The sequence below is a fragment of the Schistocerca nitens genome, chromosome 2, assembly GCF_023898315.1.
Source record: "Schistocerca nitens isolate TAMUIC-IGC-003100 chromosome 2, iqSchNite1.1, whole genome shotgun sequence".
Classification (NCBI taxonomy): Eukaryota; Metazoa; Arthropoda; class Insecta; order Orthoptera; family Acrididae; genus Schistocerca; species Schistocerca nitens.
The window spans coordinates 824,192,087-824,208,986 of record NC_064615.1 but is presented as its reverse complement, the minus strand read 5'-3'; the positions used below and the strand labels follow the sequence as shown (position 1 = coordinate 824,208,986).

The 16,900-nt window shown below is 39.1% G+C and overlaps 1 protein-coding gene across 1 annotated transcript in view; it reads right to left on the bottom strand.

The window, feature by feature from the left end:
* Positions 1-16,900, bottom strand: part of LOC126237082 (transmembrane protein KIAA1109 homolog) — a 567,281-nt gene that overhangs the window by 307,802 nt on the left and 242,579 nt on the right. Inside the window, exons 41-43 of the mRNA XM_049946881.1 lie at positions 8,195-8,459; positions 4,590-4,770; positions 2,607-2,768 (exon numbers count right to left, since the gene is read on the bottom strand). Coding sequence (XP_049802838.1) covers positions 2,607-2,768; positions 4,590-4,770; positions 8,195-8,459 — 608 coding nt within the window. The remainder of the gene's footprint in view (positions 1-2,606; positions 2,769-4,589; positions 4,771-8,194; positions 8,460-16,900) is intronic.

The following is a 16,900-nucleotide window of genomic DNA, read 5'->3' as shown; positions in this document are numbered from 1 at the left end:
ATTTTATTCTACTCATGCAACTGCACTTAAAAGCAAGTCTTTTTTTTCAGTCTGGACAATTTGAAGAGAAACTCACAAATTTTTAGTTCCCGGCCACACTATTCTGACATGTGATGCTGACTTTGATCAAAAAGAAAAAGTGAAGAGGCAAACTGTTTCATTTTTCTTGCCTGTTGGTTGGTGTCACATTATACAGAAATCATGACTACCTAAGCCTACAGTATTCTGTGAAATGGATGCTGAGAATTTCAGAACCTTTAACAGTATTACAAAAATCAATTCCAAATCAAAAGTTGGTGTACATGGTAACAATGTAGATTTCAGAAAGTTTACAATGATGAACTTTTCAACGGGTTGCATGGAACTGTTGTTCAAAATTACACATTCTTCACTGGAATCATGGAGACTATGATTTTCTGCAAGTAACAATAAGGGAGACCAGATTTTGACAGTTCCTCACAATATGTAAATGCCTTGTAAAATCTAGTGCCCATATGTGTAGGTGGCAGCCACATATCAGCCTTGAAATACAAAGACTTAAAAAACTATATTTCATGGAAAGACAATTTTATAAATACCACTAGCCACAGATTGTACTTAATGAAAATGATGATAATGAGGATCATGAAGTGTTGGAATAGGTCATAGTTGTGTGTGTGGTGCATTTAGTATCTGTTTTCTATGTTCTGATTCTATAGGGATGTGCACGAAAAAGCAGCTCCGAGTACAGACCGTTTCCCATTACATATGAATTGCTGCCCACCATGAGCACATACAAAAACAAACAGACAACACTGCATAATTAGATGATAAACAAATACTGACAATACAAAATGAGTCATAACAGTTTCAAAACAATATATGGCAGGTGACAATCAAGGCTGTTAGTTGTTGGTGGTTTTTCATGTGATACCCAGTCGTTTCATATTAATTACAAACCTGACAACTGTCAAAAAGACACTACTGTCATAAGAATATTTATAACAATTCTAAATGTTAATTAAAATTTCACAACATGAAGTGGGTACATTACTTTTTCATAGGAAATATAAGATGTTGAGAATTGAAGTCAGACCTATGAGGGCGATGGTTTGCCTACAAATTTGATTTTTACAAACACTTCTTTCTCTCAAAACTTTTATGTCTGTGATTTGGGTTTATATGGTTCTCAGTGCCTCAGTTTAATTATTTTTATCTATAGACTTCAGACCATCAAAAAGATTTTGAATTCAGAATCAAGACACACGAATTATCTAAAACTATTGATGCAACATCACTACTATACTCATTAAAATGTGAAATTCTAAAATATATATATAATAGAGGGAAACATTCCACGTAGGAAAAACATATCTAAAAACAAATATGATGTGACTTACCAAATGAAGGTGCTGGCAGGTCGACAGACACACAAACAAACACAAACACACACACAAAATTCTAGCTTTCGCAAGAAACAGTTGCTTCATCAGGAAAGAGGGAAGGAGAGGGAAAAACGAAAGGAAGTGGGTTTTAAGGGAGAGGGTAAGGAGTCATTCCAATCCCGGGAGCGGAAAGACTTACCTTAGGGGGAAAAAAGGACAGGTATACACTCGCGCGCGCACACACACACACACACACACACACACACACACACACACATCCATCCACACATATACAGATACAAGCATATGCATAAAGATGATGTGACTTACCAAACGAAAGCGCTGGCAGGTCGATAGACACACAAACAAACACAAACATACACACAAAATTCAAGCTTTCGCAACAAACTGTTGCCTCATCAGGAAAGAGGGAAGGAGAGGGAAAGACGAAAGGATGTGGGTTTTAAGGGAGAGGGTAAGGAGTCATTCCAATCCCAAGAGTGGAAAGACTTACCTTAGGGGGAAAAAAGGAAAAAAAGGACAGGCATACACTCGCGCGCACACACACACACACATATCCATCCGCACATACACATATATCTAAAAACAAAGATGATGTGACTTAGCAAACGAAAGCGCTGGCGCGTCGATAGTCACACAAACAAACACAAACATACACACAAAATTCTAGCTTTCGCAACCAGGAGTTGCCTCGTCAGGAAAGAGGGAAGGAGAGGGAAAGACGAAAGGATTTGGCTTTTAAGGGAGAGGGTAAGGAGTCATTCCAATCCCGGGAGCGGAAAGACTTACCTTAGGGGATGGATATGTGTGTGTGTGTGTGTGTGCGCGAGTGTATACCTGTCCTTTTTTCCCCCTAAGGTAAGTCTTTCTGCTCCCGCGATTGGAATGACTCCTTACCCTCTCCCTTAAAACCCAAATCCTTTCGTCTTTCCCTCTCCTTCCCTCTTTCCTGACGAGGCAACCATTGGTTGCGAAAGCTAGAATTTTGTGTGTATGTTTGTGTTTGTTTGTGTGACTATCGACGTGCCAGCGCTTTCATTTGGTAAGTCACATCATCTTTGTTTTTAGATATATTTTTTCCCACGTGGAAGTTTCCCTCTTATTAAAAACAGAGATTCCATGACTTACAAAACGGGAAAGCGCTGGTAGATAGGCACAATAAATAACACACAAACACACACACAAAATTTCAAGCTCTTTATGTGAGAATGGTGAACTCACTTGCCGTAGTGTAGACAGGTTAGGCAGTTCATTTTCCCGAAGACTGGCTTCTATGCTTGTCAAATCTGTCTGTAGTACGTACTTCTGCAGAACATTACAAAGCTGACAGGATGGATCTTCCTGCAATGTCTTTGACAATGGTGTGTAACGCCCATAACGACTCTGTATAGCAAAAATAATTTACATTAATCATTCACAATGATGATAACTTCAATTAAAGACACTTGCAGCACTATTGTCAGTGACTACTGAATGAAAACACAGTTTGTTTAAAATATGATTTACCTGCAATGGAAAACTACAGGATTGTACACTGTTTGACACAATAAACAGTTAATGTATCTGAGAGAGTGGGAATCTGCACTGGTACTAGAGTGACAACCTGCACAATTCCTGGCTCATTATCTTTCAATTTAACCGACATAGTTCCACAAAATGTTCTTTAGAAATTATATCAAAGGATTAATCATGCGTGTTACATTCACAAACATATATTTGATGTTTGGACAAGTGACTACACTGAATGCTGGTGACTATTCCTAGGCAATAAGATTTCACTATGTTCCAAATCCTAATCAGTTAGCCTTTGCAGGTAGACTCACAACAGGGATGGTCTGTTAAACACATATTGCCAGCCTAATGCCTTCTTGACCAACAGCACCTCTTATTCTGAAACAGGAGTCACTCATTGATCCGTAAATAACACTGGTAAACTCAACGAGTGACTTTATGAATACTTTGCAACAGGAGACAGAACTTATCAAATTTTAGAACCAGACCACACAAATTTGTTCAGATTTAAAATAGTGATGATAATTTTTGTACTCTGGTTAGTTAATAACATGGCAAAAAATACTAAAATCTACAAAAATCGGTTTCTCTGAGAAAACTCGTAAACTTATCTTTTCAGTCAATCTTACAGCCTTTTGAAGATCAACTGCAATTGTTCTGTTGTCACTTTAAGAACAGAAACAGATACAGTTGCAACATCTATGTTTCCTTACAGTGGACGAAATACTGCTGAGAGTCACACTTAAGGAAAGAAGCTTAGTGTTTAATGTTCTTCTGACAATGAGGTCATTACAGATGGAATACAAACTTGGACTGGTGAAGGATGGGGCAAAAACTCGAGTTGTGTACTTATCAAAGGAAAAATCCCGCCATTCACCTGAAGCAAGTTAGGAAAACCATTGAAAACTAAATCTGGATATCAAGGCAGAGACCTGAATCAACAATTTCCCAAATGTGAATCCAGTGTCTTAAAACACTGTGACACCTTCCTCCCTCACTCAGTTGGTCACATTTGACTACTTGATGAAGGGACAACATTCTGGTGTGTGTGTGTGTGTGTGTGTGTGTATAAAACCCTCATTGATATACCTTGATGCTGCAGTTGGCTTGAACATTAAAATAACGGCAAATTATCTTTGCAGCACATTAATTCCCCTTATAACAAACAGACCTCCTCCATCCCACTCAGCAGTTCTTTAACACCCAGCTCCATAATTTCCTTGCAAGGTAACACTAGCTGACATTCTCCTTGGGAATTGTAGTGTATAGTGTGACAGTCTATGGCAGAAGAGTGATGTTTCGAGATTGACAAATCTGAAAGTAGCTCCAGACATTTTTAGCATTGTATGGGATGTACTATGCTGTCACCCCACTTAAGGTCCACCTGGAGTTTTAGTTTACTTAGAACATAAGATTCTACAAAAATCTTGGCAATGAGAGACGTAACTCAGGTAGACATGCAGAACAATTGCTTTATATCAAAACACCTAACAAATTTTTACTGAATCTGAGCAAAGAAATATCTGTAGCACTTCAGTGTCCACAAAAATTATTTACAAAATTAAGATATAATTTTCAAAAGACAAACACAGTGCCTATTTTTGAGCAATTGGTAAACTTGAAATTTTTAGATGATCTGGGGAAAAAAACCTTATTAAAAAAGGTGTTGAGGATTGGGAATGAGAAACTTACTCTAACAGGAATATGAATTCCCCGAACATCTACGGCATCAGCCATCAGACTTGCTACAACACCTGTCGAGCGGCGATACATACTGCGCACCATATGGACCACTCTAATGGCAAACCGATTGCTTGGGTTCATCCATGCATTAATTGCAGGTGATGCAGTGCTCAACAAATTCCAGTCCAATCTGAAATTCAATTAAGTAACACTTACATAAACATACCAAAACATTATAATTGAAATTACATAAAATACAGATGGAAGAGCAGTCAATGCTAAAATTAAAGCAACTACAAAAGTAAGAAACAAACAAAAGAAGAGATAATCTACATGAAGTCTGAAGCAGCTATGAAGGACTAGGCTACACATTAGGTTGGTTGGTTGGTTGGTTTGGGGAAGGAGACCAGACAGCGTGGTCATCGGTCTCATCGGATTAGGGAAGGATGGGGAAGGAAGTCGGCCGTGCCCTTTCAGAGGAACCATCCCAGCATTTGCCTGGAGTGATTTAGGGAAATCACGGAAAACCTAAATCAGGATGGCCGGACGCAGGATGGAACCGTCGTCCTCCCGAATGCGAGTCCAGTGTCTAACCACTGCGCCACCTCGCTCGGTACACATTAGGTAGTGAAAGAAGTTGTAAAGGGGGTCATGTTGTTGTTGTTGTTGTGGTCTTCAGTCCTGAGACTGGTTTGATGCAGCTCTCCATGCTACTCTATCCTGTGCAAGCTTCTTCATCTCCCAGTACCTACATCCTTCTGAATCTGCTAAGTGTATTGATCTCTTGGTCTCCCTCTACGATTTTTACCCTCCATGCTGCCCTCCAATGCTAAATTTGTGATCCCTTGATGCCTCAAAACATGTCCTACCAACCGATCCCTTCTTCTAGTCAAGTTGTGCCACAAACTTCTCTTCTCCCCAATCCTATTCAATACCTCCTCATTAGTTACATGATCTACCCACCTTATCTTCAGCATTCTTCTGTAGCACCACACTTCGAAAGCTTCTATTCTATTCTTGTCCAAACTGGTTATCGTCCATGTTTCACTTCCATACATGGCTACACTCCATACAAATACTTTCAGAAATGACTTCCTGACACTTAAATCTATACTCGATGTTAACAAATTTCTCTTCTTCAGAAACGCTTTCCTTGCCATTACCAGTCTACATTTTATATCCTCTCTACTTCGACCATCATCAGTTATTTTACTTCCTAAATAGCAAAACTCCTTTACTACTTTAAGTGTCTCATTTCCTAATCTAATCCCCTTAGCATCACCCGATTTAATTTGACTACATTCCATTATCCTCGTTTTGCTTTTGTTGATGTTCATCTTATATCCTCCATTCAAGACACTGTCCATTCCGTTCAACTGCTCTTCCAAGTCCTTTGTTGTCTCTGACAGAATTACAATGTCATTGGCGAACCTCAAAGTTTTTACTTCTTCATGAATTTTAATACGTACTCCGATTTTTTCTTTTGTTTCCTTTACTGCTTGCTCAATATACAGATTGAATAACATTGGGGAGAGGCTACAACCCTGTCTTACTCCTTTCCCAACCACTGCTTCCCTTTCATGCCCCTCGACTCTTATAACTGCCATCTGGTTTCTGTACAAATTGTAAATAGCCTTTCGCTCCCTGTATTTTACCCCTGCCACCTTCAGAATTTGAAAGAGAGTATTCCAGTTAACATTGTCAAAAGCTTTCTCTAAGTCTACAAATGCTAGAAACGTAGGTTTGCCTTTTCTTGATCTTTCTTCTAAGATAAGTCTTAAGGTTAGTATTGCCTCATGTGTTCCAACATTTCTACGGAATCCAAACTGATCTTCCCCAAGGTCCGCTTCTACCAGTTTTTCCATTCGTCTGTAAAGAATTCGCGTTAGTATTTTGCAGCTGTGACTTATTAAACTGATAGTTCGGTAATTTTCACATCTGTCAACACCTGCTTTCTTTGGTATTGGAATTATTATATTCTTCTTGAAGCCTGTGGGTATTTCGCCTGTCTCATACATCTTGCTCACCAGATGGTAGAGTTTTGTCATGACTGGCTCTCCCAAGGCCATCAGTAGTTCTAATGGAATGTTGTCTACTCCCGGGGCCTTGTTTCGACTCAGGTCTTTCAGTGCTCTGTCAAACTCTTCACGCAGTATCTTATCTCCCATTTCATCTTCATCTACATCCTCTTCCATTTCCATAATACTGTCCTCAAGTATATCGCCCTTGTATAAACCCTCTATATACTCCTTCCACCTTTCTGCCTTCCCTTCTTTGCTTAGAACTGGGTTGCCATCTGAGCTCTTGATATTCATACAAGTGGTTCTCTTCTCTCCAAAGGTCTCTTTAATTTTCCTGTAGGCAGTATCTATCTTACCCCTAGTGAGACAAGCCTCTACATCCTTACATGTCATGTATGAAACATATTAATATTCCATTATTTACATTTGCGTTCTGCCATGCACTTGACATTTCTGCTACATACTCTTGCTCATCATTTTTACTATATATGCTTTCATGAAACATCATGTCCTCTTTTTTTTTTTTTTTTTGACAAAATAGAAAATCTGATTTACGAGAGAACTGTATGTACTTTTTACTTGCAATTTTCGTAAGTTTGCTATGGGACAGAGGAAGCAAGCTTCACCTCATATGGTGGGGCTATATTGTATAGGAGTAAGCCCCTGTTCCCTCATTTAATGATTTCAATACAAGAACTGACACCTTCTATAATCAAAAATTAAGTGACACTACAGTCTTTCCACCTGAGACACCACAGGCAAATATTTTTATTTCTATATTTTAATGTATTTATGAGACTTGCATTTTAATACAGTCATGCAAATGTCTTTGTTTTTTGTTTCGTGCGCGGCTGACACATACTGTGACTGTGGAGTACCATCTTTTTCATTTCAGGCAGACCTTAGGAGTTGCAGGCAATGCAATTTTTTAGCCAACAGACAGTGACTAAAACAAGGTGGTACACACTTTGCAAAACATTCCAGGTATTAGTGTAAATTTTAGGAGGAAATAATAATTATTCATTCCAAACAAACCTTGCAAAGAAAATATTAGCACTCATTTGTTTGTCAAAAGATGCTGGTCAGATAGTAACAGCAATTCTTTATTTGTAATGAAGTGGTTTAATAAACTGTGATAGAAGTTATTTGAAGAAAAGACTGTGAAATCGAGTGTCCTGATTTTCTGAAGAAATTTATTTAGCATATAATTTTGAAAGATTATCTGTACACAAGTATCTAGACAAAGCAAAAATTAAATCTACATAAAAATGACTGATTTGATTTTGATCTGGAACCTATAACATATGGAACTTATTGTAGAAATTGTTTACATTCTCAGTGCTTCTCTTGGCCTCTTCAGCTAATGAACTCCTATGCAACAATTAAAATCTTCTGATGATGACATGGTAATACACTGAAACTGACACCACTCATATGACCTGTGTTTCCTTAAGGCAGTATGGCTAGTCTGAGTAATTTCACACAAAACTACGTAAATTCTTGTGACCTGATTAGCTTTAAAAACAAAATGTGAATTATGGAAAAACAGGTGAGAAAATTAAGATAATAACATGATTTATTTGTTTCACTCACCTAGTAAAGTCTATTTTTCGAGTAATAGGTGCATGCGGAGGTGCAGCAAAGTTGAACCAAACAGTTTTGAATTCAATAACACATGAGGATGTATTTCCGTTTGCTTCAGGTGAGACAGCGACCTTATTGTTGTCTGCATTGTTATTAATGTTAGTGCTGGTCTCTGCACCTGTTCCTGTGTCAGTTGACTGAGGCATATTGTTTGCACCTTTCACAGATTTTGTTCCTGAGGCCTGACCAGTAATGGGTGGTTCCGTAACAGTAACTGGAAAGACATCAAATAGTGTACCACATACATATACATACATATATATCTTGTGGGAAAAATCATCAGGATGCAGCATCAAGATAATTGTATAGTCGTTTATGGATCATGCTTATCATAGCCAAATAATGTATATAAAGCAAGTGGTTAGTTCCAGTATTCCAAATGCATCAAGTGTAACAAAACTATTATAAAAGCAGTCCACTTGCAATAACGTACAAAATGAAGAAATTAAATTGGATGTAAACTACATTAAAATATCTCAGATTTTACTGTTTAAACAGTTCCCCGTGGGAAAGTACTGGTCGGGTATTTCTGATCATATGTGGCTGGTTGACAAATCAGAAACTTGAAAATGTTTTAAAATCTTTGCCTAATTAAAATGGACAAGGTTCCCATAAAAATACATAGTCATCCAATCACCACATAAAACTGTACATAGGTGTGTAAGCCGTTACTGCATTTCTAGTGTGAAGCAGTGAGCACATATGTCATCCACAATAACAAGTTGACATACTAAATCACCTGAATTCTTTTTGAAATAGTGGAAATATTGCATTTGCTTTTGATCAGCATTTAAAAAACGTGCCAACTACTCTGAGACCTTATTTCACTCTTAGTGTTTTGATCTTTTGTTATGTTGCTACATTTTTATGCATCATTGTCACTAGAAGAATGTCATATTTGGTTTCAGTAGCCGAATTCTTATTGAAAATGAGAGCAGAGGCTCCTTTTAAACCACCATCTTTTTATGAACTTTGATTGCCTGTAAGTTGTCCAACTATTTAATTTTACAATGTAGTGGTACTCCAGTTTGTCTATTTGAACGTAAGAGGAAACTGTTACTGCAAAAGGATGTACAAGGAAAACTGTTCCCCACAACAGGCTGTCAGATGGCCTAGATTACTATACAAGTTATACCAAAATAACAAAAACAATACTTCATTCACATCAGTGCCTTCTCTGTGTCAATGCAAGAAATCTCCCCTTGGCCTTGCATGTGTACACCATTTATCTGAAATCTTATTCAACTACTTCTAATAAACAGTTCAAAGCTTCCTTTGAGTTTGGATATTTCTCTCAGCATGTTACAATTTCAGAGTAATAATACATGCATGGCTAGATATTTGTGCTTACTTTCCTTGCCTGCTCGTTATTTTTTCATAAGTTTAGTTGATTGTGTCTCTTTGGAAATAAAAGTGACCATTTCACTAAGAAAACTTTTAAAAGTACAGCTTTTCACACTGAAATCAATATCTTAGCCTGTACTAAGAGGTTAAAAATATATATTCATTCTTGAGCACTGAGCAGAAAGGAATGTTGAAATTCAGATGCTGCAACGTTTGGAACTTTTTCATGACCTCTGGATAGGAAACTCAGTTGATGATATTAAATAATGTATTCTTTCCCTTTTCATTAGAGACTTATGACTCTCAGTTCCCAACAAGGTGACTGACTTGTGGTAATGAATGTTTTTCTAGACCATGTGCATTAGCAGAATACTTACAAATAAACTGCTCGACAAAACTGTGCTGAATGTTCAAATGACATCACTGTGGTGTACACCAATTTGGCACCCAACTTCGAGTGGTGACAATGCTTCTTGATGTAAAGCTACAGTGTACACAAAGTCTAAGCTTGAAGTCATACTTTAAAGCAAGCTGACCCACCAAACAAAATACAAAAGCCATTTGCCACATTCATGATTGCAGACAGTACACTCTACTGAACTGCACTAACATTGTAGCTTTACTTTCTGCACTATCACACAGGTAGCTGTAAACAGCAATTTCCAATAGTCAAAGCAGTACTGAGAAAGTTGTTTCCAATGAAACAAGCAAACTATGTGAGATGTGGTGTCGTGCAAATTTTTTTTTTTTATTTTTTAATTTTATTTCACTCTTTGCAAGCAACTGTTATATTGTTGTACCAGCTGAAGCCTCAGGGAGCTGTTCTCTGCTACATTTGACTGTTGCTCTAAAAAAAATTATTTAAGCTGCCTAACAAAAAAGAGTGAAGCATGCAGAAACATGGTGGATGTCAATGTAACTTTGTACACATACACACCATCAATATGTATTTAAATAAATACAGTTGCAATTCTCTGTGAAACGTAAAATGGCAACTAGAGTTCAGTTCATGTTGTTATCAAGCTTAATAAGGGTACACAAGGGCTGTGAACAGTATCAAGTTTTGAGTGAATACTAAAGGACACGGAGGTGCCATGTAGTCATGTAAAACAGTGTTATCAACATCTGACTGAGTTTCAGATAGGGTTCATTGTGAGTCTCCTTTTGGCCAGTTGGTCAAATCATGCAGCTTGCAGATTTATGGAGTACTCAGATGAAATAGTAGCCCAATTTTGGATTGCATGGGAACATGAGGGCAGGTATATTCATCATTGAGGTATTGGTTAAACAAATCTAACCACCACACAGGAGGATCGCTGACCTGTGGACCGAGCACACATTCCTTGAGCATCCACTCCAATCGGAAGATGTACGTTGCAAAGATCCACATTTTACATCTTTTTGTGAGATGTACTGATGCTGTCGTGTTCATCTTTGGCACATCAGTCCAAGATGTGTCACACAAACAGCAAAGTGCAAGATCCATGCAACTTGCACAATTATTTACTTATATTTATGTATATAAGACAACTTCTTGTATTCCCTCTGTGTCTGAGTAAAAATACATGTCACATAAATTCGCTTCAAAAACTTAGGCCCAAAAAATTTGTGTAAAATTTAAAAATGCTTTTCATGTTAATTGTTTAAAACTCACAAGTGTGTCAAGATATGTTATGTATGTTCAGGCACTGTGCACTACGAAAACCATACTTTGTGCTGTAGCTTCAGTGGCACTCAACATTTGTGCTTTATACATTTTTAGCAGTTGTAACCTCATTCAAAGAATCGTTCACTTTGCATTTCAGTGTATATAAACATGAATAAATGTAATTTTTTTGATAATTTTCAGAAGTTATGAGTATAGTGCATTAACACATTTTATAACTAACATATCATGTCACATATAACTTTCACTTTCCATAAGAGCATATGATGTCTGCACTTATCATAAATTAATTTTATTTTCAAGTTTTTGTACTGAGATAACTATAAGCTCAAAAGAGTTTCAGGAAATTAGTAACTTTTCTCACATGTTTTTCTGTTGCCTTTATAGTAATCTCAATTTGCATACCAATTCCTTAGTTCTTGAAATGAATTAGTAATAGTTTTAGCTTAAAGAGAAACAAAAGTTCACTTGAAAGTTATTTGTTTACTGTTCAGTAAAGCAATGTACCAGTCACAATACAGTTCCACTGTGAATGGAATGAAATGATTGTATGGCATTGTTGGCCTGGAGGACCCATCTGGGGAAATTCAGCCACCGGGTTGCAAGTCTTATTTCAGGTGATGCCACATCGGGCAACTCGTGTGTCGGTGATGACGACGAAAGGATGAGGAGGACAACACAAGACCCAGTCCAAGAGTGGAGAAAATTTCCAACCGGGCCAGCAATCGAACCCTCGCCCACTGCACGGTAGGCAAACACGTTACCACCCAGCTACGCAGGCAGACCACACTGTGAATGCAGTTCTCAGACACGGGATGAGTTAGCTGACATTTGTCAGCAACTGGAAATCACCTCAACTACCATCAAATGACTGGAAGTTGCTACGAATGAGTGTGGACTGTGAACATTGGAAGGACTCCAAAGAGGCAGGTGGTATCAATCTCTCCTCTGCAGGAAGTGTAGGATCTATCACTGCTTGTCCACTTGACTATAAGAGGCAGGTCAGTGGTCGGGGCTAGGTGTGCCTATACAGGGAGAGAGGGACCGGGAAGAACTCAGGGTGTTATACTGGTCCCCCAACCAACAAGTCTGAGATGCTGTCTCCCACTGAAACTGAATCTGAGCTAGTGAGACACTTCACCTGTTGGGAAACCTGCTGTGACCAGCATCAAGAGAAGGCGAATGCAAAAGGGTAAGGCTCTATTAATCGTTGGTAGTTCAAACATAGTGATGATAATAGTATCCCTTAGGGGAATGGCACAAGAGATGGGAAGGAACACCAGTTGCACTCTTAGAGTGTATGCCTGAGGGCCTCAATCAGCACTTAAGACTGTACTGTAGCAATTACTCAGGGAACAGGACGCAACCAACTGAAGATAGTGGCACACGACGGAACGAACGATGCCAGTCACCCGGACTCTGACATCGTACTCGGACCGTTCTACCGACTGGCAGAAAAGGTCAAGGAGACCAGCTTTGTTCACGGAGTTTCAACAAAGCTCACAACTGTGGCATTGCCTCCAGAACTGATCATGGCCTCCTGGTTCTGAGACGAGTGAAAGGATTAAACAAGAGACTTTGAAGGTTCTGTGATGAGCTACATTGTGGTTTCCCGGACCTGTGCCACAGCGTTGAGAACTGTAGAATCCTTGTAAATGGGTAAGGTGTGCATTACATCACAGAGGCTGCTATCCAGGTAGCTGACTATGTGTGCGTTGTGCACCAGGTTTCTCTCACTACTTCTTCTTCTTCTTCTTCTTCTTCTTCTTCTTTTAGGTTAGGTGACTCTCCATCCACTCCAGATAATGATAGCTCCAGTGGACCCAGAAGTGTCAGTGTAAGATCCAAAGAAATACCCCCCAAATGTGACAATATTGAAATCCTAGTGATTATTTGCTGAAGTACTCACAGCAAAGTGCCAGAGTTTGAAGCACTCCAAAAGAGCCATGGAGCTCACTCTATACTAAGTACAGAAAGCTAGTTTAATCCCAAAACTGCTAGCTGTGATATGGGGAAAATTTAAGCATAAAGATTCTGAACTCAAACATAAAGAGGTATTCTAAACAGAATGTCGTCCTCCATGTCAACCGATGTGGATTCCAAAAACATCAACCCTGTGAAGCCCAACTCTCACTTTTCTCACATGACATCCTGAAAGCCATTGATCAAGATAGTCACCTAAATGCAGTACTTCTCGATTTCCAAAAAGCATTTGACTCAATACGACACATACACTTTTTATCAACATTACTATCATATGGAACATCAAGCAAAATTTGTGACTTGAGTGAGAATTTTTTGATAGGGTGGATGCAACAATTTATCCTGGATGGAAGTAATCTACAGATGTAGAAGTAACTTCAGGTGTGCATCACAAAAATACATTAGGATCCTTGCTGTCAATGTTGTGTATTAATGATTATAATAGAGGGAAACATTCCACGTAGGGAAAATATATCTAAAAACAAAGATGATGTGACTTACCAAATGAAAGTGCTGGCAGGTCGACAGACACACAAACAAACACAAACATACACACAGAATTCAAGCTTTCGCAACAAACTGTTGCCTCATCAGGAAAGAGGGAAGGAGAGGGAAAGACGAAAGGATGTGGGTTTTAAGGGAGAGGGTAAGGAGTCATTCCAATCCCGGGAGCGGAAAGATATGTCTGCTTGTGTCTGTATATGTGTGGATGGATATGTGTGTGTGTGCGCGAGTGTATACCCGTCCTTTTTTCCCCCTAAGGTAAGTCTTTCCGCTCCCGGGATTGGAATGACTCCTTACCCTCTCCCTTAAAACCCACATCCTTTTGTCTTTCCCTCACCTTCCCTCTTTTCTGATGAGGCAACAGTTTGTTGCGAAAGCTTGAATTCTGTGTGTATGTTTGTGTTTGTTTGTGTGTCTGTCGACCTGCCAGCACTTTCATTTGGTAAGTCACATCATCTTTGTTTTTTGTGTATTAATGACCTAGACAATGTCAATAGTAACCTCAGACTTTTTGCAAATGATGCCTTTGTCTATAAATAAGTACCATCTTTAAGAAGCCGTGCATATATTCAGCCAGATCTTGATAATACAAGGGTGGACTGAAAAGTAATGCCTCCACCTTCGTAACTCTTCAACAGTTGGCAGCGTCGGTACACGGCAGGTACTGGCTTGTTCCGTTGCCTCTTTTCTACACCTCCAGTTGGCAGGAAACCTTAGCACTGATCGGTTGTGTTGTTACAGTGTGAAGTATGGAACCGAGCGCAGACGGTCAGTCAATGCGATCTAAGCAACTTGCAGCCACTGAATTCTTGACAGCAGAAGGTGTCACCCCAAAGGAGAATCATCAGAGAATGAAAGGAATTTATGGTGATTGTGGTGATGTGAATACTGTGCGGCAATGGGCGAGTAAGTTTAAAGATGTTGACATGGGAACATCTGACTTAAGTGACAAACAAAGAATTGGACGTCCTGTGACAGCAACCACTGAGCTTCACAAGCAAAATGTTGACAGACTGATTCAGGGCGATCGTCGTATCACTCAGAGAGAAACTGCAGGCAAAATTGGCATTCTGCAAGAATGGGTGGGTCACATCATTGCTTTGCTTGGCTATCGAAAGATCTGTGCATGATGGGTACCCTGGATGTCACCACAGCAGAACTGCAGAGACTGAATCTCACCACCGTACAGCATCCTCCATACAGTCCAGATTTAGCAACATCTGACTTCCATCTGTTCCCGATAATGATAGATGATCTGTGGGGACATCATTAGGGTTCTGATGAAGACATTGAGAGAACTGTGATACTGTGGTTGCAGAAACACAGTGTCGACTTCTTCCGTGATGGTTTCAGAAAACTTGACAGAAATGTATCCAATTGGTTGGTGATTATGTGAAAAAGTGAATATTGGTAATTAAAGATCACACTCTAAGGATTATCTCTGTGTTTGCTTTATTAAAATTCCCATCCAAACAAAATTAACGAAAGTGGAGACATTACTTTTCATTCAACCCTTGTATTTCAAAGTGGTACAAAGAAAGGGCACTGAGCAAGGTGGCACAGTGGTTAGCACACTGGCCTTGCATTCAGGACAATGATGTTTCAAACCCACATCTGGCCATCCAGTGTTTTCTGTGAATTCCCTAAATCGCTCCAGGTCAAATGCCAGGATGGTTCCTTTGAAAAAACATGGTCAATATCTGTCCCACCTTTACAAAAGCTGGCAACTTGTTTAAATGTTCAGAAATGAAGAATTGTGCACTTCACACACAAAAAAAAAAGTATTTTATGACTACAGTATCAATGAGTCACATCCGGCGTTTTTTGACTCGCACAAATATCTGATATCAACAATGTATGAAAAGATAGACTGCTACTTACCACAAAGATGACATGTTAAATTGAAGACAGGCACAATTAAAAGACACTTACACATAAGCTTTCAGCCACAGCCTTCCAGCCCGAGCTGTCGGAGTTAGCGGCCATGTGTGCGTGAGGTGTGCTTGCTTGTCTGAATGAATGAATGGTACGTGTTTCTGTTTCTTTTTCTGACAAAGGCTGTCGGCTAAACCTTATATTAAGTGTCTTTTAATTGTGTCTGTCTAAACCGTAATGTTTCTTGTATAAGGTATGTAGCAACCTATTTTTTCCCACTTTTTTGATATCACTATATGGAGATTCCAGTGATTAAATATCTGGGTATTATACTTTGTAACAACATGAAAAGAAACAATAAAAGAATGTAGCAGGGTGGACCACGTTGATTTATTGGTAGAATGCTGTGGAAACAATCAGTCCACAGAGGTAATTGCTTAATAATCATTTGTGCGACTCATCCCACAATATTGCTCAAGTGTGTGCCTCCTGTACCAAGTAGGGCTAACAAGAGATACTTAATGTATTCAGAGAAGAACAGCATGAATGGTCACAGATTTGTTTGTGGGAGGGAGTCAGAGATGCTCAAAACTGAACTTACAGACGCTTGAAGATAGATCAAATTAGTCACAGAAAGCCTCCTTACAAAGTTCCAAGAAACACATTTAAACAATAAATCTAGAATATACTACAAACTGCTAAATATTGTTCCATAGGTAACCCCATGAACCACGGATCTTACCATTGGCAGGGAGGCTTGCATGTACCATTGGCAGGGAGGCTTGCATGTCTCAGGGATACAGATAGCCATACCGTAGGTGCAACCACAACAGAGGGGTATCTGCTGAGATGCAGACAAACACGTGGTTCCTGAAGAGGGGCAGCAGCCTTTTCAGTAGTTGCAGGGGCAACAGTCTGAATGACTGACTGATCTGGCCTTGTAACATTAACCAAAATGACCTTGCTCTGCTGATACTGGGAATGGCTGAGAGCAAGGGGAAACTACAGCAGTTTTGCTGTATGGTTAAATGATAATGGCGTCCTCTTGTGTAAAATATTCCGGAGGTAAAATAGAATCAGTTCTCTGTGCGGGGACTACTTAGGAGGACATCGGTATCAGGATAAGCAAAACTGGTGTTCTACGGTTTGTAGTGTGGAATGTTAGATCCCTTAATCGGGCAGGTAGGTTAGAAAATTTAAAAATGGAAATGGATAGGTTAAAGTTAGATGTAGTGGGAATTAGTGAAGTTCGGTGGCAGGGGGAACAAGACTTTTGATCAGGT